At 37.1% G+C, this 26,253-nt stretch overlaps 1 protein-coding gene across 3 annotated transcripts in view; it reads left to right on the top strand.

Annotated features, from left to right (window-relative positions):
• Positions 1–26,253, top strand: part of CORIN (corin, serine peptidase) — a 199,978-nt gene that overhangs the window by 92,144 nt on the left and 81,581 nt on the right. For all 3 annotated transcript variants that reach the window (XM_019741053.3, XM_074324644.2, XM_019741052.3), the window contains one exon: positions 564–745. In XM_019741053.3, the coding sequence (XP_019596612.2) occupies positions 564–745 (182 nt within the window). The remainder of the gene's footprint in view (positions 1–563; positions 746–26,253) is intronic.

Raw genomic sequence — 26,253 nt, forward strand, 5'->3', positions numbered from 1 at the left:
AACTGTTTAAAAACTATAAATGAATACACTGTTTATAACTGTAGATAAATAACTGAGTTGTCACTTGTCTGTATGTTTCTTTGCTAGGGAAGCAGTGGGAGGTAAGGAAAAGCTTTCTCTCTGAGTCTCAGAGATACTTTGAATTTCTCAAAGGGAAGATAAAGAAATGAGATTAACCTATTTTGTGACCTACTTCTGCCTTTCCAATTTGGGGGCCTTCGTTTCCATGTTAATTTACTCTTTTTGATATTAAATAGAGCTCTTGTTTTTGGTTGACAGAGTTATGTTAGCACAGGAAAACTTTTAAAAAAATCATTGGGGATCAATGCTTCTATGGGAGATGGTTAGATGATATGTTATATGATAGCTTATTCCCTCTAGAACCATGACAATAAGGTGACTGAAATTCTTGTTATAGGATTGAATGTAGAAATTTAAGTTGTTGACTATAGTAAATATAAATTAAGATAATATTACAGCCCTGGTGGCCAACTTTAATTTCGTTATTATTCTGAGAAGTAGTCTATAAAAACATTAATTTTCACCTTTTTCTTTTCTTCTAGCTATGGACTCCTGCCCTGCAGGTCATTCTGCGAGGCTGCAAAAGAGGGCTGTGAATCAGTCTTGGGGATGGTGAATGCCTCCTGGCCCAATTTCCTCAAATGCTCCCAGTTTAGAAACCAAACTGAAAGCACCAATGTCAGCAGGATTTGTTTCTCACCAGAGAAGAAAAAAGGAAAGCAATGTAAGTGTCTGTATTTCTTTGCATTTTAAAATGTTTTAATGGAAGTATACCATTCATGCAAAGGTATATACAAATAATGTCCACAGTGCAATAAGTTTTAACAAGGTGACCAGACCCATGCAATGAGCATCCAGATCAAGAAACATATTAACAGCATCCCACAAACGCTGTGAAGCCCCACCCAGTCACCTCACCCTCCCCAAAGCGCCTTTCTCCTGACTTCTAGCACCTTTGGTGCTAGAAAAGGGGCACTCAACAATTACATTCAGATATAAATGCTTTTGTCCTTTGTGTCAGAAATTTGCCCTAAAACTGAATATCTTTTAAGAGCCCTGATAGTCACATGATTATCTACCTACATTAATATGCAATTCAATTTGTTAGTGAAGATGCGGAAGGAGAGGTTTTGCATTTGAAAGATTAGATTTAGGACATAAAATATGAACTGGTCAAGACAAGGACCTCGATATATAGAAGACACCTGCCTGCCATTCAGGAAATATATTAGATACTTATAGGACGAAGAAAGTATGAAGAAAGTATCACTTAATAACATTTTTATCTTAGGTAGTTTTGCCTACTTTTGAACTTGGTATCAATGGAATTTGTACAGTATGCACTCCTGTTTTATCTAGCTCCTTTTGCTCAACATAATGTTTGAGAGGTTCATTATGTTTTCATCTTCCTGTGGTTCATTCATTCTCATTTTTGTACAGTATTATACCACCATGTATTTTTCTATTTTGTTGGTGATGGATGGACATTTGAGTTGTTTCCAGTTATTATGAATAGTGATGCTATGACTGTTCTTGCATTGAACATGGTTATATATTTGATTGAACACGTTTATATATTTGTTCAGCAAAATAATTTTTTAAGGTGGTTGTACCAATTTATACTCTTACCAGCTATGTGTGAAAATGGCAGTTGCTCCAAAGTTTCCCCAATACTTGGTATTGTCTGTCTTTTTCATTTTGTCAATTCTGATGATAGTATTGGGTATCTCTTCGTGGTGTTGTTACTTTTTTTTTTTATGAATTTGATTGGATTTTTAAGTGTTTTTTATTGAATACTCCTTTTTGTGAAATGTTTGTCCAAGTATTTTGCCCATTTTTTTCACTGGGTAGTCTGTCTTTTTTTTCCAATTTATAGTTCTTTATGCATTCTGAATATAAAGCATCTGTTGGATATGTGTATTGTGAAGACCTCCCACTCTGTGACTTGTCTTTCTTCCCTCTTATTAATGTCTATTATGGAATAGACGGTATTAATTTTAATGGGTCTACATTATGAATCTTTTCTAGTCCTCGGATTTCTAGACTCTCATGCTACAGCATATAAGAGGCTCTTTCTAAGCTACTAGGGAGGCCCTTTGGCTTTCACACATGAGTTGCAATTGTCTGTAGCTTTGAGCCATCTTTTTCTAGGACACTGATGCTTAGCAGTAAGCCATCCAATCCATTGTCCTTATAGTTAGTTTTCCTCTGTACTTCTCCAACACTTGGTAAGTTACCACATTCAGTGTACTCCTTTCCCTCGGCATACTATACCAATTCATGTCTGATGAGGGTTTTAACAATTGGACCACCCCTTATGCTAGGGAATGTCAATCTCTACCTCCCATCAGTGATGGCATCTTCACTGCTATCAAAGCAGCGAGTGATCCAGATCCATAATCCATCACATCACCCACTTTTTTGGACTATTCCTGTGACTGTCACAAGTTGGGTTTTCCAGAAGCAGTCATCAGATGAAGTTTGTTGTCAGGGGCTTTTATTAGGCAACAGCACTGATATAAAAGAGAAGAGAGAAAGCAGGATTGGGCAGAAGGAGATGTTGAAATGAGATCCAGGCCCATTAAAGCCTTGGCTAATTCCATGGGGAGCTCTGCAGCGTATATGGCCTGAGAGAGTTGTTCCATGTGGGGAAAAGAAAGCCCAGTCTTACAGTGTTGTGCCGTGTAATAATGTTTCAGTCAGCGACAGACTTTATATACAGTGGTGGCCCCATAAGATTATAATGGAGCTGGAAAATTCCTATCACGTAGTGAAGCGGTAGTTGTCATAACATCCTAATGCAATGCATTACTCATGTGTTAGAGGCGATGCAGGTGTAAACACACCTACTGTGTTGCCAGTAATATAAAAGTATAGCACATACAATTATGTGCTATACTTTTACTTGATAATGATAATAAATGACATAATACTTGATAATGATAATAAACGACAGTATTACTGGTTTATGTTTACTATACTATACTTTTAATCATTATTTTAGAGTGTACTCTTTCTACTTATATATATAAAAAAAAAACTTTACTGTAAAACAGCATGTCATGTTATGCCAGCAGCAGCAGCCTCCTGTATCTGGTGTTTCCCTCGTCTCTTGATTGCATTCTTTTTTCTTGCTCTTGGTTTAATCTTGTGTTGTTTTGTACAGTAACATGCTTTACAGGCTGGTAGCCTGGGAGCAATAGAGCTGCACCATACCTAGGAGTGCAGTGGGCGGTACCATCTAGATGTGTGTAAGCACACTCTGATGTTTGCACAAGGAGGAAATTGCCTAAGGATGCATTTCTTGGAAGGAATCCCTGTCATTAAGCTGGGCATGATTGCATATCCCCGCCCTCAATCAGTCACTGGATGTGGTCCTTTTTGTACAGTTTTATACGAAAGGGTGTGCCTGGGGTGATGCAGTTCTCTGCCCCGTGGCAAAACCTGAAGGAGCTAAAGGCTGTTGGCTGATAGTGGGGGCAACAGAGTGCTAACAGATCACCTTGACCCAATCAGATATTGAGCTGATTTTGCTGTGTTTATAGGGCAGTGTTAGTAAGGCTCCATCTGGTTTGTTTCCATTTGGATGGTACACTTCTCCAGTGAGCCCAACTGAGTAACTGAGGTGTTTATTGCATTCCACCCCTCCTTGGGCAGTCCCAAATTCTAATATTTATCTTCTCTGAACAAGAAGATTCCTGGAATTTCCACTTTACTTTGCAGAGGTTTCCTTTTTTTTTTAAGGTTTTTGTTAAAATACAGCTAACATACACTATTATATTAGTTTCAGGGGTACACCATAGTTGTTCAATATTTATATACCTAAAGAAGTGACCATCATATGTCCAGCAACCATCTGACACTGTACCACGCTATCACAATATTATTGACTGTGTTCTCTATGCCGTACATTACATCCCCATGATTTATTTGTTTTATACCTGGAGATTTGAACCTCTTATTCCCCTTTCCCTTTTCCCCCCTTTTAAAATTTTTCAATTACAGTTGAGATTCAATTATTTTATATTAATTTTAGGTATAGAGCACAGTGGTCAGACATTCGTATAATTTAAAAAATGATCCCCCTGAGTACTCTAGTAATTACCTGGCACCATACAGAGGTTTTCTGCTTAGCTCTCTGGGTTCTTGCTCTTCGTGGCAAATGCCTTGAAGGGATATTGTTCCAAGTGACAGGTTGGCTTATCTGTGTCTCCTTTCTCACTGCTTACATGACCCCTTAATAGCTGTCTACTTTGGCAGCACCAAAACGCTAATTTCTGTCTCTCCACACCTGTGGGGTTGCCAAAAGCTCTACTGGCTTCTCTGCCTCTTTGCAGTGGCCCCATATCCAGATTCTAAGTTTCTAGCACCATTCCAATGATAATTGGCAAGTTCCACAAGAGGAAAAGCATCCACAGAATGTAGACTGCTTGTCGTGCAGTTATCTTCTCTCTGGGATTTTAGCTACTTACCTCCTGAGAGTCTCGTCAGCTATCAGATGCCTTTAAACAGATGTTCCTTGTGTTTTATCTGGCTTTTCTAGTTTTACGTGATGATGATGATGGCATTGACCTGCCACAAATTACTACATCGTAGCCAAAGGTAGGAGCTTGTTTTATTTCTTTTTAACACGGTGTTTAGTAGAGGTCTGCTGCTATGTTAGGATTCCCTCCAAAAGATTGTATATAGCAATAAGGCATCGAAAGGACGAGTGAGTGCATGTTATAGAGAAGTCCCTGCAGGCTTTTCTCTTTTAGCTGTATTTGCCCTCCTTTGATAAGCACGCTTTCTTAGTGATCATTTGGAAAATGTAGCCTATTGATACAGGATTTAAGAATCCACAGAGAAAATTTGAAAACCAGAACGTCATCAGTATTCTTTAACACTGATTGTCAAAAAATGTTAGTTCTTGAAAATCAAAATAACACCAGTAGTCTTCAAAAGCTCAAGCTGAAATGCCACTTCATATAGGTTCTCCAAATAGCAGAAGATATTACAGATTTTCTGATCTTGGAAAAGGTTGATGATCCATTTATGTTTAGAAACTTAATGTTTAAAGAGAATAGAAATTTCCTAAGGACACTCACCTGTGATCCTCTACTTGTCACAGTCTTTTTAGAATTCTTGGTTGTAATATTTTTTCCCTGTAGAATTCTGAAAATGGGTCTGATAATGATTCTCAGAAAATGTTTGATGCAATATTTTCCGAGAACTTCATTTTTCTGTCTCATGCTTGACAGATAAACAGGATGCTAGCCATTATATAATAGATACATTCATAATTTGTGTCCTAGGGAGAAAGCTACTGCTAGTTATGATCTCTGTGTATGTATAAGAATTAATTTGTAGCATACACACACATAGATGCTAAAAATGTGTCCGTATACTAAATATATACCGTCTGCCATAGAAAAGTATTTATTACATAATATAGTCTTAATTATCTAAGGGTTCACACTATAGGGCCACTTATAAATATAACTAATGAAGTTCTTTGCTCCTTTTTTCATTTATTCAATAAATACTAGTTGACTGTCTGCTCTGTTCAGAGCATCACCCCAGGTAATCTGACAAAATAAAAGTAATTACAGTGTTCATAATATTAGTTTATACCTGTTTAATGTGGTGGTTCTCAACTAGGGATGATTTTGCAGCCCCCACGTGGGAACACTTGACAATCTCTGTAGACATTTTGGTTGTCACAACTCTGGGGACAGAAGGAGTTTCAATGGGCATCTAGTGAGTCTCAGAGACCCACTATGCTGCTACACAACCTACCATGCCATGCACAGGACAGCCCCCACAGCAAAAAAAACTGTGTGGCCCAGAATGTCAGTTGTGCTGTTTTTGGGAAAACCTGGTCTAGCACTTTGTGGTTTGCAAAGTACTCTATAATAATAATAATAATTATTATTATTATAATTGTAATAATAATAACTGTGTTCCCTACCTTTAAGGAGTGTTAAATCTAATGTGGTATGCCTATTTACAAGAAACAATGTGAAAAGAACATTAGTAACTACATCTAAACATGCTGTCATAGAAACTATAATGGGACACAAGTTAAATGTTAATGGAGTAGAGTGGAGTCAATTGTATAAAGGAATTCTGAATATTTGAAAAGGGGAAGGGTCGCACTTGGCAAAGAGGAAGAGGGAAAGTGTTCCAATATAGATGTTTAGCATCGGGAACTTGTGTGGGGCTTCAGGTTCCCACTTAGTCCATGAAAGGAATGATGATGAAAAGTTGACTTCCATTTTAGACTTCTTCTTCCCACTTGTGTAATCATTTGACCCAAGAAAATAGTAATCTCCCCTTTACATTATGGACCCCATTCTCTTTCCAAAGTGCTTTCACAGCTGTTAGCTCACTTTGCTTCCAGAATCAATCTTTGAGGTATTATTTTCATTTTATAAATTAGGAAACAGGTTTAGAGAGGTCATTACAAGGTTATTTTAAATCCAGCCCCCATCCCTAGGCTCTATCATCTACCCAATAGTCCACCATCCTGGGACCATCCTGATGCTATTGTTAATCCTTGAACGTTACCCTGGATTACTGCCCCCTCCTCACAAGAGCTTTCAAAATATCTTTTCAGACTGAATTGAGCCAAAGCCACAACTCGTAACATCTGCTTTTTCCAATGTACAGCTCTGTAAATTCACTTCATCTTCTCTGAGCATCCTTTAAATCAGTCATAACTCTGAAGGTATTTTGTTCTCATATGGAATGGTGCATAATTGTCTTATCCTTTCCATCTTATGTTGATGCTGGGTCCTGTAAAGTAAATAATGTGCTAAAGTGACAATGCTGTGGGAACTGTCCTTCAGAGGTTTTAAAATAAATATTTGTGTGTGTTTCCAGAGTTGAGTTGTGAGAACTCAGGGAGCTAAAGGTCAAGACCCATCAATCATTCTGAGCTTTCTGACTAATCCTTTACTGTACCTTGTCTGTAATTGTACATGGAAAGTAATTTTTAAATGGCACTTCTGTGGCTCTAAAGAGGTCTCCCCTGCCATGAAAGAACTTCGGCTATTTATCCTTTCATTTTCTTCTTCCTTTTCCTAGTATCTTACTTGCTTTTCTAGTTCTGGTTGCTGATAGCAACCACTTCAGTGCATTAGCAGCAAAATTGTAGTTTCAGGATCTTGGTAAAGCACATACTCTGAATTTCTCCTATTGAACTGTGGGTTCATTTGGGAGAAATTATGCAATACTATTTCTTTGAGGTCAGTGTTTTGCCGGAGATAGATGATTATAGACAACATCATGAAGTTACTAAAAACCAGCCATGCACTTTTTCATTACAATAAACAGTTGACTAAAATGAGCTTTTCCTAGAACTTCAAATTTTCCTACATTTTTCATTTTAAATTATTTTAAAAATTAAATTATAAAAACATTTCCTTTCTTCCATATATAGATGCTTCTTTTAGGGCACCAAATTTAGATCTGAAAACTTGTATTCAAGCCCTGACTGTTTTATTTAATAACTGTGTGGTCTTGAGCAAATTTCTTAAACCATTTTAACCTCTCTTTCCTCAACTTTATAATAGGAATAATAACTTGATGGTAGAACTGTTTTATGGGCTCAATGAGAATATATTTGAAAGAATTGTGTAAGCCGTAATGCACTATGCAAATATAAATGCTTCAATTCAACAGACATTTAGAAGCATATTTTATGCACCAGGCAGTTTATCAAGATGTGGAAAAGGAAAGATGACATGCATACTTTTAAAGAGCTCAGAGGCCAGTGGAGAGATAGACATATAAGCGCAGAAGCAGAGCCAGAGACAAAGATTTGAGCACAAGTGGTCTCTTTAGGAGAGGCAGGGGACCATGGGGGAGCGGAGATGTGATTCAGGAAGGGAGGATGGCCAACAAGGGTAAATTATAAACCAGCTACCACAGTGGGCAACTGGAATTCATCTTATGTGAAAATCTGGGAAATTGTGTACAATGCATGGCTCAGAATTACCCTGCTACAGGGGTGAGGTAGCTGGGTATGCACTTACTTCCTTTAGTCTTTGAAACTGACAGTGTCTACTACAACCCATAACTACTATATCTTGTAAGAGCAGAGACCTGGGATTGAGTAGGAGGGATTGCAAAACTTGGCTGTGCTCTTCAGTGGAAGGCTTTGGTCCTGACTTCAGCTTTGTCTGTAGCACTCTTTTTGCCTTTGGTTTCTAGAACTCTGCTCTGTTTTGGGCTGTTTCCCACTGCTCGGGCCATACTGCAGTCTCTCTCTTTTTTTTTTTCCCCCCTCTACTGACCCCTTCAATGCTACTATTCCACAGGATTCTAATCTCAACCCTCTTTCCTCAACATTCTATGCATTTTCTCTGGGAAATCTCATACTTGCTTGTGGCCGTGAGGACTGATGACTCTCAAATCTATATTTCACCCCAAAGTGTATTCCACTGCTCTAAGCTTTGACCCACATTCCAATGTTCTTGCTTCTACCTCTCAAGCAAAGATACTTTTTTCCAGGTCTCCAAGGATTTCCATCCAAGTTGCTAAATCCCATGGAAAGTTCTCAGCTCTCCGCTGACTTTACCTCCTGTGGCACATTTAATCATTTCCTCCTTCCGATAAACTCTTTCCCTTCTCTTACAGATAGGTTACCCGCCCCTCCCGCCCCCCCCCCCCCGCCACTTCTTTGGCCATTTATTTTCAGTGTCCTTTGATGTTTGTACCTCATTTCTCTCTCCTGTAAATATTGGGGTGCCTCAGCGTTTAGTCCTTGGATCTGTCTTCTTTTAGGGATCTAATTTAGGCTCATGGCTTCAAATACCAGCATGCACTGACAACTACCAAGGTGATTCTCAAGCCTGTGTCTCCTCTGAACTCTGGACCTGCATGTATATTGATGCTTCGCACGCGCGCGCGCGCGCGCACACACACACACACACACACACACACACACACAGCCTGCCTTCTATTTATTTCCTCTTGAGTGTCTAAAAGGCATGTCAAAGAAAAAAATATACTAAACTGACCTAATATTGCCCCCATACCTGCTGCTCTCCCAGCTTTCCCCATCTTAGTAAGTAATAACTTCATTCTTCCAGTTGCTCCAGCCAAAAACCTTGGGTCAACCTTGACTCTTCTTTGACATTGTATCTGGTCCGTTAGCAATTCTGTCAACTCTATTGTCAAATATACACTTAATCCAACCATGCTCACCATCTCTACACCCACTACCTGGACCAACCACCTCACCTCATGCCCGGATTATCCTTCCAGCTCTGCATTAGCTTCCTTGCAGCCTCCCTAGGCCCTGCAGGCTAGCCTCCACACAGCAGCACGATGTGTGTTTCTGCTATTCAAATTTTATTGATCTTTTAAACAAGCGCATCTCTCCTCCCCAAGTTTTCTAAAGACTTCCCATCTCGTTCTATATCAAAGCCCTCATCCTTACAACCTTCAGCGCCTTCCATCAGTATTGTTTCATTGCACAACTGCAGGAGAGCACCAGTCGCACAGAAGTCAATGCAAATAGTGTCTCAGGAGTTGTACAACACAGATTTCCTGCCTTACATTATCTGCCCCCATTATCTCTCTGACTTCTCTCTTAATACTCTCTGTTTTGCTCTCTGGGCTCCAGCTACTCTGTTCCATCTGCCTGCAATTCTCTTCCCCCAGATAGTCCTGTCAGTTCTTTCAAGTACCTGTGTGTAGGGCTGTAACATAGGCATGCGAGGGAGAGTGGCCCAAGATGAGGTAGGAAGAGAAGCTATACCAGGAACAGTTATCATTGTTACTCTTGTTATTTGGGGAGTGATAGAGCTAAGGACATGGGGGAATTCTCAATAAACTTCATGATCAACTTGTCTGGTACTTGAATTTCATTTTGTTGTGAATTGAAGTTTTTACAGAATTATTTAAAGTCCCTAACAACTTCTTTTGATCTGTGAACCACGAGAAATGTTCACCTTGTGGATTTCCACTGTTTTTCTGTGACAACCGCAGTCTTGTGTTGACTTCGCTGTGCCACATACCCAGCAAAAAGAAGCGATGCCAAACAAAACAGATCTCTTGGTGAGCCTAAATGCTACCTGTTCTCTTTGGACCCAGTAATTCTTACTGATAGATTATTTGAGATTAGGTTTCTAGTCTCTGCCAAATATTACTTTGCTTGAGGTGGCACAGCAGTTCCTAAAGGAGAAATAGGGCGGTTTTCTTTCTGCACCTGCCTTCAGTCTTCTCACTTTTTACAAGTTAGCTGAACAGCTTAGAGTCTGATAACTCAGAAGCCCATGACCACAGGTTGATCCCTATGTTGCTTACAGAGAATTATTTTTGTTCAGTGGCTGGAGATCAACGACATCTACATTTTGTTCAGTATTGTTCCTCGTAATTAGAAATCCACATTCGTGGTCTTACAGATTATGATTAAATACAGGGATTTTTAGCTACAAAGCAAAAGTCTGATGTTTTTCAGTATATGTAATCATAAGTACATAGCTCTAGGCCTATTATGATCAGTAATCAGTTTGATCACGCCAACAAGAGTCCTGATCATTCACACTCTGGACAATTCCAAACATCATCTGTTTAAATTTTAAATCCAGCTTTATATCCCCCATGATGGTCAGTTTAATCATAGCAAATACATCTTTACAGAACCAGGTATTTGAAAAAAAATTGCCTTTGTTTTTCACGTGATGTAAATATTAGCTTAGTTCTAATTTCAAATCTGTGTCCAAAAAGTCCTAAGATAGGATACTAGTTATGTCTTTTCAGTGGACCATTTCCTTAAGCTCAGCCAGTTTTCCTTGAAATTAAGCTACCAATGGTATGGCAATTGCCTAGAAATTCAAGCATCCTGGAGTTTGAACTCTAAACTCTGGGCTGCCCACTGAAACTAATGTGTGATTCAGAGTCATCACATTAAAATCTGTGAATCTCTTTTGTAATTGCATCTTCGTTATGCCAAATAGCACTGCGATCTTCATAACTTCAATTCCATTGAGCTCAGCAATCGGGAAGTAATTGCAGTCTTCATTTTCATCTGCTCAATCCATATGTTTATTTTGTGTCTGAACCCCTGCACATATTTAAACAAAATGAGCTAAATTCTTATTGAGGAGATAGTATAACACAGTTTTAGAGCTGCGGTCTTCTAAATATTTCTGCTTGCTTGTGTAACTCTAAAAGGATTTTGAAAAATTATACACACCTTGCCCAATTTTAAGTTAATATCTAAATATTTTAATGATGAATATAAATAGTGACAAAGAATACCATTTAAGGATATTATAATAATTGACATTTTAAAACTAAACTATATTAGTCTTTTAAATATGTCCGATGGCATTTAAATATCATGGTGACTTGGCACTTACCAACTATTTAAAAATGACAAGCTCTCCTTTTAATATTCAGCAAACTTTACATAGTTCCCTTTTCTCCCTGAGCTCTTGTTTCTATTCCCCTTCTCCCACAGAATATCATTTTGGTGTAATCTTGTTTTAATGCTTCTAATTATTTTTATCACCCTATCATATATCTCTAGAAAAAAACCATGTATAAAAATAGGAATAATTCCTTAAACATTTTTTCCTCACTCACGAGACTATCAACAATTTTTTGAATAATTTCATAATAATTGTGATTGAAATCTGTTATAAGTGTTTATAAATAATTACTAACCTTAAGGTGACATTTGTTGGAAATTCATCTTTTGGTGTGTTAAGATGGGATGGTTTGTTTTTCTTTTAAAACTGGTTATGGAGAACGTAACAAGGTTTGACATCAATTCTATTTCTATTTTTTGCCTTTTAGTTTGTAGTGCTTTGGAAACTTGGAATAGAAGGAGTTTCATTATAATAATGACATTCAATTATTTGAACAACTTTCCAGTTTAATATTAAAAGTCACATACTGATAATCAATTATTAAAAATTATTTGTAATGATCAGATAGCAGCTTGATTAGATTCTCCTTCCATTTTTGAAAGTACAGAGTTGGAAAGTAACTTACTTGCACATGAATTTGTTGTTCATTCATTAGAGACCACATGCACTTCATGGTCTCAATTTCTGAGTCCTGTATCAGGATTTATCAAATATCTCTGTATTATTCTTTCACTGAGAAGCACTTTGATTAATCCTATTTACTAAGAAAGAATTGGGAAAATTGAAATATTATTATTTTAAATTAATCTTTTCTAATACAACATTTTTTATAAGAAGCTTGTTATATTATCATATGCTTTAAATATATACGCCAAAACATTGGAGATATTAATTTGATTTAGTCAATTTCTATAGAATTTACCTATGAAACTGGTAAAGCCAGTTTTTATTGTCAAGAAAATTGGCCAAATTAAAGTTACTTTTTGCTAGATATTGGTTGACTTTATTTTTCAGATTATATTCGTGTGTTAGCATGTGTTCCCATTATAAGAATCTTAATTTTATTTATTTACTTTTTACTTAAGTTATACAATAAAATTTGCTTTTTTCTTGTGTGCAGTTCTATAAGTTTTAACACACACATAGATTTGTTTAAACACCAACATAATCAGGATACAGAACGGTTCTAACACCTCAGATATATCCTTATGTTGTCCTTTATAGTCAAACTCACATTCCTACCCCAAGCCCCTGGACACCACTAACCTGCTCTCCAAACCTAGTCAGTTTTTTACACAGTGTCATATAAATAGAATCATATGCTATGTTATCTTTTGAGACTGTCTTCTTTCACTTAGCATAATACTTTTAAGATTCATCCATGTTGTTACATGTACCAATTATTTTTCTATTTACTGTTTATTAATATTCCATTGTATGGATATAGCCCAATTTGTTTATTCATTAACTCGTTGAAAGACAGTTTTTGTTTAAAATTTGGGGTAGTTATGAAAAATTATTGCTAAACATTCACTTAGTTTTGTAAGCAAATTTCTCTAGGATAAATACCTAGATTGGCAAATGTACGTTTTATTTTATAAGAAACTGCCAAACTGTTTTTCAGAATGGCTGAATTACTTTGCTTTTCCATCAACAATGTATGAGTTCCAGTTGCTCCACAATCTCATGTGCGATTGGTATTGTCAGATTGATTTTTGTTGTTGTTTTTGTGTTAGTCATTCTAATAGGTGTATAGAAGTATCTCATAGTAATTTTAATTTGTGTTTCTCTAGTGACTAATCATCAGCTTCTTTTAACACACTTATTTGCTATCAATTGTCTGTTGCAAATAATTCTTTGCTGAATTGTCTGTTCATATCTTTTGCTCATTTTTTTCTTGGGTTGCTTGTCGATTTCTTATTGTTAAGTGTTGAAAATTCTTTACACATTCTGTGTGTAAGTCCTGTGTTTAAATATGTAATTTGGAAATATTTTCCCCCGGTCTGTCCCTTGTCTTTTCATTCTCTTCACATTATCTTTCACAGAGTAAATGTTTTTAGTTTAGATGAAATCCAAATTATCAGTTTTGTCTTATATGGAACACACTTTTGTGTCGTCAAAACTCTTTGCCTTATTCATATGTACAAAGATGTTCTCCTATAATTTCTCCAAGACTTTTATAGTTTTCATTTTCTTATGCTTTATGATGAGTTAATTTTCACATAAGGTTTGACGTATAGGTCAAATGGTATTTTTTTCTTTATGAACATGGATTTTTCTAGGACCATTTGTTGAAAAGGCTATTCTTTGCCCATTAAATTGTTTTTGTATCCTTGTCAAAAATTATTTGACCAATTCATGTGGGTCTATTTATGGACTCCTTCTTCTGTTCCATGGATTTTTGCATCTATTCCTGAGCCAAAACCACTGCATCTTAATTATTATAGCTTTATATTAAGTCATAACATCTGGTAGTGTGAGTTTTTCAATTGTGTTCTTGCTCAACATTTATTTTTCAGTTTAAATACTTTGCCTTCCTATATAAATTCTAGAATCAGCTTATGAAAAAATCCTACAGAGATTTTGACTGGAATTGTGTTAAAGCTATTGATCAATTTAGGGAGATGTCAATTTGATATCTTAAACATACTGAATCTTTTAAACCATGAACTCAGTTTGTTTCTCCATTTTCTAGGTCTATCTTGGTTCTCTTATCAGCATTTTATAATTTTCATTGTATAGATCTCCCACATATTTTGTTAGATACTTTTAGAGCTATTGTAAAGGTTACCGTTTTTAGAATATTGGTTTCCTATTGTTTATTGCTTGTTATGGAAAGCAGAATTCTAAAATCGTCCCCAAGATTCCAGTCCCCTGGTATACTTGCCCTGTATAATCTCCCCACCTTTGACTGTGGGTACGAGCTGTGAATATGATGGGATTGTCACTCCTGTGATTAGGTAATATTATGTATGCCATAGTTGACTTTAGGGAAGGTACTGTCCTAGGTAGGGCTGACCTACTTCGGTGAGCCTTTAAACTATGTCCTTCTTCCTGTTTCTGGAGAGTTTTTATCATGAAAGATGTTGAATTTTATCAAATGCTCTTTCTGCATCTATTATCTTGATCGTGTGGTTTTTCTTTAGTTTGTTAACATGGAGATTACATTTACTACCTTTTGAATCTCGAACTAGCCTTGCATCCCCATGATAAACCCTACTAGGTTGAGTATTTTGTGTCTAGGTATGATTTTCTTCGAGGTTATCCAATTTGGGTTTTGCTGAAGGGGAGATCAATTAATTTTAAGTTAAGCTTCTCTCTGGTGAATATGGTTAAAGCAGTTAGAGAATTAACAAAAGAAAAGAAATAGTATTTTAAGAATAGTGTTTAGTGATAATAATTGTTATAATAATTATTATATACAACACTTGCTGAGCATTTATTGTGTATTGATACTAAAGCTAGGAGTTTTAGACACATTATCATATTTACTCCTCACAAGAGCACTGTGAGGATTATGGTTATTCTTCCTTTCATGGGTGACATGTTTGTATCGCCCCAAAGTTCAAATGTTGAAACCCTAACTCTCAGTGGGATGGTATTAGGAGGTGGACACTTTGGAGGGTAATTAGGTTTAGATGAGGTCATTAGGGTGGCTCCCCACTATGGAATTATGTTCTTACAAGAAAAGAGACTAGAGTTTGCTCTCTGTCTGTGGCATGCGCCAAGAAACGCCATGTGAAGACGTAGCCAGGAAGAGAGCCCTCACTAAGAACTTGACCATGCTGGCACCCTCATCTCAGACTTCAGCCTCCAGAATTGGGAGAAATAAATACTTGTTTCAGCCACCCAGTCTGTGACATTGTTTCACTAACCCAAGCTGACTGATGCACTTCCCATTTTGTAAATGAGAGAACTGATACTTGGAGAGGTTAAGTAACTTGCTCAAGATTGTAAAGGTGGAGGACTGGGCAGAGCTGTGATTTGAATCCATTTGTATCTGGGCCTGTTAGAGTTCACAAACCTAGGGCGTCACTGTTATAAAACAGCACACACATTTTAAAAGGAGAAAAGAGGACTTTTGGGTACATTTAACTTAATAGCATTTAAAATTAGCACAAAATGGTGGTTCTGTGTATAAAGACTACTTACTTAAAAATTATTCTTTGCAAGCACTTAATTAGAAGAGATTAAAGATTAGACCTATAGTATTAGGCCCACAAAAGATGGGAAGGAAGGGTTTATTTATACAAAAAGTACATGTACAGGAACATTTCTATATATATGTAAATAAGACATGCTCATATATGTGTATAAAGCAAATACCATTCATTAACCATATAATTTGTGGTTAGAAAAGCAATGGTTACCTGCACATGCCCCATTTGGTTTCTCTCTCTTTTATTCTTCCTGGGAACGTTCCTGTTTTTCTTTTCATGGTTGGCAGTTTGAATAAATCTCAACACAGGGCAAAAATGTGGCTATCTGGTTTAGAACTGCTGATACTAATCTTGTAAGAAGAAATTAGGAGTTTTGCTCTCTGTCTCCTCTGACAAGATGTCAGAAATGTATGGCTTAATTTAGGCTAAGACTTTGCACTGAAAATACGCCTGCCTACTGGCAGTCTTCTTGTTATATCAACATTCATGTAATGTTCAGATCTGCCCAGTATAGAATAGTAGTGATAAAAATAAAAGAGCTTGAAATATTTTCATTTTGTGAAGTCTCTTATTCTGCAAGTCAAATACAGATGCAGACATGAACGTACTGACCTTTTATTTATTTCTGTTATTTGTAGCACATTTTTGCTATTTTTATGAAGCACAGCAATGAGAATTGATTTGACTGGAGACTTGACACAAAGTAAAATGCAAGGTCACATACTTCTAAAGCAACATGTATGCTTTAGAACCCTATGCTTTAGTAAAACTATGTTTTAGTTTTACTAAAATCAATTCAAATGGAAATGACAGAACATTTTAAATGCAATGAGTTGATCACTCAAAAATCTTGGGGAACATTTGACAAGTTACTTCTGCCCACTTAATAGCAGATAGAGGGTCTGAAAGAGTTAATGTTTTCTGAAATTGCTTAATACACCCAGCCAGTGGCCCTACAGGATCTGGCTTTTCACTCTATATGATTTTATGAAATATTATTCTTTTGGGTTGTTAAGCTGTTTCCAATTTTCTCAGTTTGGATTTCAGAAGACTCCCTGCTAAGTATAACTTTTGAATAGAGGATTTTTACAGATTTTTTTGTAGGATAAAACCTGAAGACTAGAACACTTCTTCCTTCACTGTGAAACTCAACAACCAGAGGATTAACATTTGCACATTGTAACAGAACAAATAATATCTTGTTGTTCTGAGAGAAAACAAAAACATTTCATAGGATTTAATAGCTTTGTTTAGAAGAACAAATTAGAAAGATCTAAGTAAAAGAAAATTTTTTTTAATGTTCTTTTTGTTTTCTGAGAACTCAGCTTGAAGAAATGCATTCGCCATTCATTCAGCAGTTATAAAGCAGCAACTATGTGCCATTCATGCATATAGTGTGTATGGAGTGCCTACTATGTGCTGGAAGTTTTTTCAGACCGAGGGTTCAGGCACAAACAAGACAGATAGTCTCTGTTCCCAAGGACTCACACATTGGAGCATTTGGTGATCCACTGGGGAGAGGAAAAGGTAGAAGGAATGATGGTAACCAGGTGTTTGGTTGAAAAGAGGTAAAAGGTGGGTGTGGCACCAACTTACCAAGGTAGAGACCACAAGGAAAAGAATAGTTTGGGAGAAAAAACTATTTGGACACATGAATTTCCAATTGTATCAGTTGCATATAAGGACTTAAAACTCAGGAGAGAGGTTTGAGCTGAGGGAACAAAAGCTTGGAAGTCATTACTGTATATACTGGGCTGAAATAAAAAAAGTGGATGAACTTACAGAGGGTCAATGTGATGTGCAAAGGAAAGAGACAGGAAGATGACAAAACTTCAGGACATTGAAAGGGCAAGTTGCAAAAGCAGTTTTGATGACATCTGTCCTCCTCTGAGACTCAAATGAGTTGTGGGAATTGGCTCAGCTGACTCACTTTTTAATTATAATACAGACTAAGGAATACTCAATCTTTTACTTTAGTACTTCTCCTTTATCTTTCATGTTTTTTTCCACTTGATTGTGAAACAGGCCAGTACGCCTACTAGACTCAGGAGAATTGAAAGGGAGTCACAAAGGACTCAGGGAAAATGTTTGAAAAAAATGTGATTCATTGTATTGTATAGGAAGACAGATAACGCATATAAATAAACATTGGTTTAAAGATTAGATTTTACTGGTTTATAGCTCAATTTAGGTTACAATGACAATTGTCATCTGGTTCTTATAGGAACAGTAATATCAATAACAGAAATAATAGCTAACTTTTATTGCATGTATGCTGGGTGCCAATTATTCTGTTAAGTGTTTTATAGCTCTGTCTCATTTCATTTTCGACACAACCTAATGGGGATATACTATTATTATTTTACAGATAAAGAAACTAAAGTTCATCATTTCAGGATATTTCCTGACAAAATAACCTTGATACTCCGTATGTTTTTGAATGAGAGCAAAATAGAAAATACCTTAGGGGACATTAAGTTAATCCAACTTTTTTGCACTGCAACTGGGAGTCTCGTTAGGATTAGTTATAATGGCAACAAAACAAGCAAGCTAACAACAATGTTTATTGCAGAAAAAGAAATGGTCTTTCAGAAACTAAGTCTAATGAGAGTAATTCATATCACTAATGTTATGTGTCCATTTTGGCATTAGACCTCCAGTAAGATGCCCCAAGGCAGTTCTGCCTGTTAGGCTGGCCTCTGGTCTATTTTTATTCCTATATGGGATACTGAGCTTATTTGCTGCCCATTTCCCGCCCCTGGTATCCTGCCTGTCTGTCTCTGTTCCTTCTTCTCATCTCGTTGCCAGTTTACCACTTTCATTGTGCTATACAGGACTGTATGTGACTTTGTCATCTCACATTTAGTGCCTAACCTTCTCAATTTCTTCTGGTCCTGGCATCGTCCCTGAAGTTATATCAACTGAAATTCCTATAACCAGCAATCATAACATGTAATAGAGCGTTTCTTTATTCCCCACATTTAAATGTGTTGCACATGCTTTCTTTTTAATTCTGTATCATGTCTCATCTAGGTCTAATAGATAGAACATGAGAAAGCATGTTCTGCTAAAATACTCTAGAAATGTGTTACTGGGATCCTGGTCTCATTTTATAATCTCATTTGTATAGGGCACATGTCATTAGATTTAAAAATAAAATAAAAAATCCAACAAAAGAAATTGGTCATTTAACCTAACAAATTTAGTTTAGTCACATTTTAGGAGAGAAGTAGGTTGTTGAAAGTGGTTCTGAGCCAGTATTGTACATGTGAGAGATAGTATTGAATGAAAGGACTGAAAGAAGAATTTCTTGGCTGGAAGAATACAGACTGGTTAGAGAGGAAATGAAAGCTGGGAAAACTGGAGGGGGCCTTTGAAGCTAAGGAGAGGAGCCTGCATTCGATAAGGAGAACAATCGTGAGGCCACAGGTGGGGAGGGTGACCTGGTCAAAGCCGTGGGTGAGAAAAAACATTTTTTACCAACTGGTAAAATTGAATATATACTAGTTTTGCATGCCTGAGTTGTCTCTTAGAGCCATTGTTGTTGCTGTGAAAAACCTTGAAGGACATTACAATGGAAAATAAATGAGAAAAATCCATGGTTCTGAGATCTGAGTTTCCACACAAAACGTTACTTTTCCTTTAGGCAAATTGAACACAGCATCTCTTCTTAAGGGGCAGGCATCTTTTTGGTCTTGCCAATTTACTTTTCAAAATATGCTTTAGTCCCGATTTTCATAGTATTCCTATAGGAATTTTGTTTGCAACATCAATTACACCTACTAGTATTTGTCTACTTTCCATTATAACGAATATATTCTCTCTATATAGTTTCAAAAAAATTATTTTTTCAGTTAAGATTCATTTTTAACAAGTGTGAAAGTGGCTTCATTTTCATGTACTTTTTAGTAATATTTGTAACACATCAACATTTTTGTGCGATAATTGAAGACTGCTTTTTTCTTTAAGTTGATGCATAGAAATAAAATGCCTAGTATCAATATTGAAAAGCTGAAGCTTTACTAATAGCTGTATTTAGCTATAAATTGAAACTGCATTGCAAGTGAGCACATGTGAATAGAAAAAGTACTTTACATATTTTATATAATATATATAATATATATAAAATATATACAATTTATGTATTTATAAAATACATATGAAGAAAAAAGTATAGGAAATGACAATGGACTATAGTATGCAGGCAACAGCTTTAATTGTATTTCTGACAGATAGAAAAAGTGTTTCAATGCTTTTTGGCTGATACCATTAGGGCTCCATGAGACTCAGAGCCCTTTGAATTGTAGAAGTCGTATACATAAAACTTTCATAGTTATAACTCAATCTGTTGTACATCAATATACCATCATTTTATCCCTTTCTTCTTCCAAAGTCATGCAGTAATACCAAAGTTTAGGTGTGTAAAAGCACTAGGATAAATCAAATATTGGGAAAATCATAGTTGTTTACACTAAGCACTGAATTATATGAATGAGTCATTGTACAAACTGAACAGATGTTGGGAGCAAGTTGGCACAATGTAGTGAACCTCACTCTCATCATATATCATTGGGTTCCTCTTTAGTGCCTCCAAGGGTAGACGTACGTGCTTTTTAAAGAACCAATTTACTACTAGGGAGCAACATAAAGATTAGGGAAAATAGAGTACTATATTTAGTTCAATTGAGTATGTAAAATGACAATTTGAATAGCTCCCTTAAAATTCAGATGTTGAAAAGTCTTCTACGACTTTACTTTCTTTTCAGGAAGGGTACCTAATGCCAAACAGTTGCAAAACTTAGTCTTCTCTCAAAGGCTCCCTAGAGGAAGCTTGAACAATATTCCTTAGCAAACGCATCCCAAACTATCATACTTCTTAGGAACAGGAAATTTGTCTGTGCCTCATGTTGCAGCATAGGTATTTCTTTGCATTAGCCCTTAGTGGAGAAGAAAAGGCATTTGGGCACCTTCCTCCATGAGATTCCCCCTTTATGTGTCTGAAGAATATTATGAAAATTGTGGGCATGGAACTAGTTTCATCGAGAGGTTCTTGACACAAAGCCAGATACAGTTTTGGTGTGTTCTTACTGCTGGTAGATTAGTATTCCAGGTTCCATGAGCACACTCTTTGCTTCTGATATTGAGGACGTTTCCCTTGGTGAGATGGTAATGTGCTTTCAGTTTGTGGTAATCAGTAGATTTTATTGGGGCAAGCTACTTCTCTGAACCTCAGGTTTTATTTTATTTTATTTTATTTTATTTATTTAATTTAATTTTATTTTATTGGGGAAGGGGAACAGGACTTTATTGGGGAACAGTGTGTACTTCCAGGACTTTTTTCCAAGTCAAGTTGCTATCCTTTCAATCTTACTTGTGGAGGGTGCCATTCAGCTTCAAGTTGTTGTCCTTTCAGTCTTAGTTGTGGAGGGCGCAGCTCAGCTCCAGGTCCAGTTGCCGTTTCTAGTTGCAGGGGGCACAGCCCACCATCCCTTGCGGGAGTCCAACCGGCAACCTCGTGGTTGAGAGGACGCGCTCCAACCAACTGAGCCATCCAGGAGGCAGCTCAGCTCAAGGTGCCGTGTTCAATCTTAGTTACAGGGGGTGATGCCCCCCATCCCTTGAGGGACTCGAGGAATTGAACTGGCAACCTTGTGGTTGAGAGCCTACTGGCCCATGTGGGAATCGAACCGGCAGCCTTCAGAGTTAGGAGCATGGCATTCTAACTGCCTGAGCCACCAGGCCAGCCCTTTACTTACTTCTTTAGGTTAGAGTACTGTGCTTTTTTTCTTAGTGTTTTGTGTTTTAGTTATTCTAACGGAAATAAATTGTATAATTTAATGCTTATTACTATTTTAGTTCTCTTCACTGTTCTTATTTAGCCAAAATAATTTAGAATTCCAATTCTTTGAATAATCCTACTTAGCTTTCTTAGAGCTTCTTTCTTGCATTATCCCAATTACCACTGAAGAATATAATGATCTTGGGGCCAGGATTGATCCTTATCCAACATTTAAAAATATTAGTCACAATAGCAATATTTAAATATATACAGTCACTCTTTTGAGTTCCCTTATTGCCATCTAGTTTTTACTGTATTGACAACCGATTTGTTGATTTGAAATTATACCCATAATTTTCTTTTAGCTAATGAGTTTGTCAACTTGTTCTAGATCAGAGATGTATACATAAACTACAGCCCATGAGCCAAATATGGCCTGCAGACTGTTTTTATAAATAAAGTTTTATTGAAAAACAGCTATGCTCATTTATTTATGTACTATTTGTGGCTACTTTTGCTCTACAGTGGCGTAGTTGAAGTGTTGCAACAGAGGTTGTATGTATTGCAAAGCCTAAAAAATTTATTGTCTGTCCCTTTAAGGAAAAAGTTTGCCAACCTCTTCTACATTAACTCATATTTGCTTAAGAGCCCTGGATTGGACATTAAAAAACTTGGGTTCCAGTCCTGCTTCTACATTCGAATTAGTCTGGTAACTTTGGCCAAATCATGTTGACTGTCTGGACTTTGTTTCTTCATCTGTAGGAAGAGGAGGCAGGGCTGTATGAATACCAGTCTCTTCCAGCTTTAAAATTCAGGAAATCAAATTAACCTTGTTTTACCTAAAGTAATGTAAAGTTAATTTTTTTCTCACAGTTTAAGTTTTGGGTTTGTAATCATCCCTTTTGACTATATTAGATATACATTCAAATGTTTCCTAAATAATCAATGACATAAAAATAATAATTTAGCTTGCCTATGTGAGCTCAATATGTGCCAAGTATAGAGGCAGGTACTTCGACTTATCTTTTTTTTTTTTATCTTTTATTTATTTTAAGTGTGTTTTTCCAGGACCTATCAGCTCCAAGTCAAGTTGCTGTTTCAATCTAGTTGTGGCTCATGTGGGGATCGAACCGGCAACCTTGTTGTTAAGAGCGCCGTCCTCTAACCAACTGATATAACTGGCCGCCCTGACCTTATCTTTTCAATGTTCAAAATATCTCTGCATAATTGGTGTGTGTGTTCACACAGCTGATAAGAGGCAGAACTGGGACTTGAATCTGGTTCGAGTGGTAAAGTTCCATCTCTTCCCACTGTAGCAACACTGTCTCTTTTCAGGTGCCATCTCTATTTTAATTCAGTCATTTGAATGTATGGTAGCATCTCCCTTGTGCCACCTAAATAATTCAGAATACAACCAATGATTTAAAAAAACAAAAAAGATTAACAACCAAATAGATGTCCACTCTGCCATTTAAAATATTTCCCAGCGTCCTCTTTCATAGCCTGTTCACTTTTACTTTTGAAACAAATCTAAAAACTTGCTTTGTTTTTGGTTTGCCTGATCTCTATAACTAATGACAAACAAATTAGAAATGGAGATGGGTAGAACTACGGGTGCAGGTATCTCTCTCTACACCAGTAGAGCTGGTGACTGCTGAGAATGCATATAATGAGGAACAGTAATACATTCCAAATGACAAGAGCCTAAAGCAGGCAGCAGTCTTATGTAGCTCAGCATAGGGCCAGTTTACCCCAGAAACCTCCCAGTAGCGCTGGGAAATTTTTGCTGCTCATCATAAAGACCTTGGAGCAGCAAGGAAATGTTAAACATTAGCACATTCAGTTTAAGAAGGTGGAGTACAAGTGTTCTATTTCACAAACCTCTGATAATATTATGAAAGATATTAAAAATGTTAAACAGATATACTTGAATTTTTCGCTAGGTGTGATATTTCCTTTCTTAAAAGTGCCGAGCAAATGAAATACTGCCAAATCCAGATTATTTAAGTAATTTTCTCCAGATTTTCACCGAGTTCATCTCACTTTTCTTTGTTATTTTCTTATTCATTGGTTACTTGCTGAAAACAGCGCTCTAGAGATAAGTAGGTAATTGAAAGTCTGAGGTTTTGGTTTCATGTATTTCCAGATTCTCTCCACACCTAATTAAGCTTTAAGATTTTCCATTACCTCTTTTTATTCCCAGTAGCTTTAAAAAAATTTTGTTTTTCTTCTTCTTCTTCTTCTTCTTCTTCTTCTTCTTCTTCTTCTTCTTCTTCTTCTTCTTCTTCTTCTTCTTCTTCTTCTTCTTCTAAGTAGAAGCCCATTTTATTTCTCAGTTTTTGAAAACCATCTTGCCCCACTCCATTGTGTATTGTTGACTGTAAAGTTAATCTTGCAGGAGGGAAATTTAATTCTTCTATTGCCAGGCTCTTACAGGGGTGGGGGAGTGGATTTAGTGGTTCTTCTTTTATGTTTCTCTCTTGTATTAAATTCTTGGTTTCTTCTTTCTGATGCACAGGCATTCCCTTTCATGTTGATTCTCTAACTTATCATCTCTAATTGTATACTTTGAGGAATATTTTAACACCTCACACATTTTTTGAGGTAATATTTTATATAATTTATTTTCAGAAAAATGTGCTAGAACTACTTGTGGAAGCTGAGAGATTCAGGGACATTTAATTAATTTATTCCTCATACATGTGGGGGGGGCGGGTCAGGGTACGGAGGGTTGTGGCCCACTGATACCACAAGCCTGACGCAGTGTGCTTCCTTAAAACAAATTTCTTCTTTGTTTTGCTGCCCATATTATAGTGTCAGTTTAATAATGTACGTAATAATAAAGAAGTTAAATTTATCAGAAACTCACTTGATGTCAGATACAGTGCCTAATGGTTTGCATGTATTGTCAATCTTCACAATTCTATAAGGCAGGTACAGAAGTACAGGCAGCCTTCAGCCAATAAATGGGCTACATTTCAAAGATATATTTGCAAATTAGTTATATCAAACATGAAAGATATTTTCTCACAGAAGCAATGCTGTGGGTACATCTCTAGGCTGGGGTGAATTGCCACAGCCTGTTAGACTCATAGCCAACACCTATAAATGAATGTCTCTGTGGGAAGGTACATCCAGAGTCCTCTTTGGGATGTGATGAACTACCTTCTTCCTCGGTCCTAACTTTCATACCAGGGACTTGACTTTATTCTCAGCTCTTCCTTATGGATAGATGGACAATGGGAATGAAACCTCCCGAGTTCAAATCATTTGGATTCGCTGTAGAAAAACTAATCTACCATAACAAAAGAGATCCTGAAATACAGTGGCTTAAGGAAAACAACATTTCACTTCTCTGTTAAGCAATAGATCCAAGATGAATTTTGCAGTTTGCCAGGTCAGGCTTGTCCTAGGATGTCATCCAGAGACTGGCGTTCCGTACATTTTTTGCTTCACCATTCCCTAGACCATAGTCCTTACCTGAGTGATAAAAGCTGGCTGGGTCTTCTCTCTGTGCTCTAGCTTGTGGGAGGGCAAAGAGAGGAAGCACAGAAGCAAGTCCCTTTTAAGCAGGCAAAGTAGAAAAAGAAACTGCTTATATTATATTGTGGAGAATTTAGTAATATGGCCACACCTAGCCACAAAGGGGCTGGGAAATGTGTCCTTTAGCTGGGTAACCATGGGTGCACCTTAAGTTCCATTACTATGAGAGAGGGGAAGAATGCATTAGGACGAACAGCAGGCCCTGCCCTATCACGGTGGTGGTTCTCCTGTCTAGACAGTGACTCCAATAGGATGGAATGTGCTGGGTATGGGAGAAGAGATGTGGGTGGAGGATGGATACAGTGGTCCAGAGGTTAGGTTTTGAGGAACAGTAGGATGCTGGGACTCATGCCATTGTCACTTCTTAGAAGGACTTGTCTACGTTTTGATCCTCACCACACCCTCTCTGCCTTTCTTTTTCCTTTTTGGAAGTATGAGGGCAGGGCTGGCTTCATGGGCTGGTGATGTCTGTAGTGGCACAGAGGCCTGTGCTCAGAGGGGTTCCAGGCTTGGTTTAATGCTCTGCTGTCACTGTCTTGAAATTCTTAATAACTTTATCTTTATACTTGTGTTTTGTAAGTGAGGTCTGATGGACAATGGAATGTGTGTGAGCAGCAAGGATATGCTAGGTGGTAGCATGTACACATGTGGGTATGTGCCAGCTGGCACAATGGGTGCTGAACCTGGTGGCTCAAAGCTCATGCACATGCCTGGGGACTGTCTAGAACCCCATAGGGTCCCAAGGTGGCTGGGCCAGGATCTGGGCCCAAATTGGTGGCCATAATTGTGCTGCAACCACAGAAGCAACAATGGAAAGAGGTTTTGAGGGTGGTAGTAGTAGCCTGGGCCCTGGGGTTGAGGAGGGCACCACATGGGGACTTGTGGGAGGCCAGCTTGGTCAATTATCCCTGGAGCCTGTCCCTGTGGCATCTGTGCAAATATCAACTCTCCAGCCTGAACCTCGAGCCAGGAGCTGCTGGTGCTTGGACAGCAGACTTTGTTAGTAAATATCATACAATAAAAGCATGTACATGAACATTGCAATAAAGCATTTATCAGGGACTTAGTATTATTCAGAATTTTCAAAATCCTTGGTTTTGAATGCTGAGACGTTGCATAACAAATATCCACAGGCTTAGAAATAGAAATTATACTTTACCATTGTCAGTGGAAAATAACACTATTTTCATGTTAACAAAGAGGATAATATAAAACGGAACTTTTCCTTAAAATTGACAATACAGTCATACAATGTATAAACAAGTATTTTGAGTTATATACAAATTTTGAAGCCACTTTGAATTTTTTATATGATCTAGCTCCACAATTTACAGGACATATCAGAAGAAATATTGAAATGCCATTGTATAAATTTACATATAAA

Source organism: Rhinolophus sinicus, chromosome 1, assembly GCF_057876585.1.
Source record: "Rhinolophus sinicus isolate RSI-liver-muscle chromosome 1, RSI-T2T, whole genome shotgun sequence".
NCBI classification, from domain to species: domain Eukaryota; kingdom Metazoa; phylum Chordata; class Mammalia; order Chiroptera; family Rhinolophidae; genus Rhinolophus; species Rhinolophus sinicus.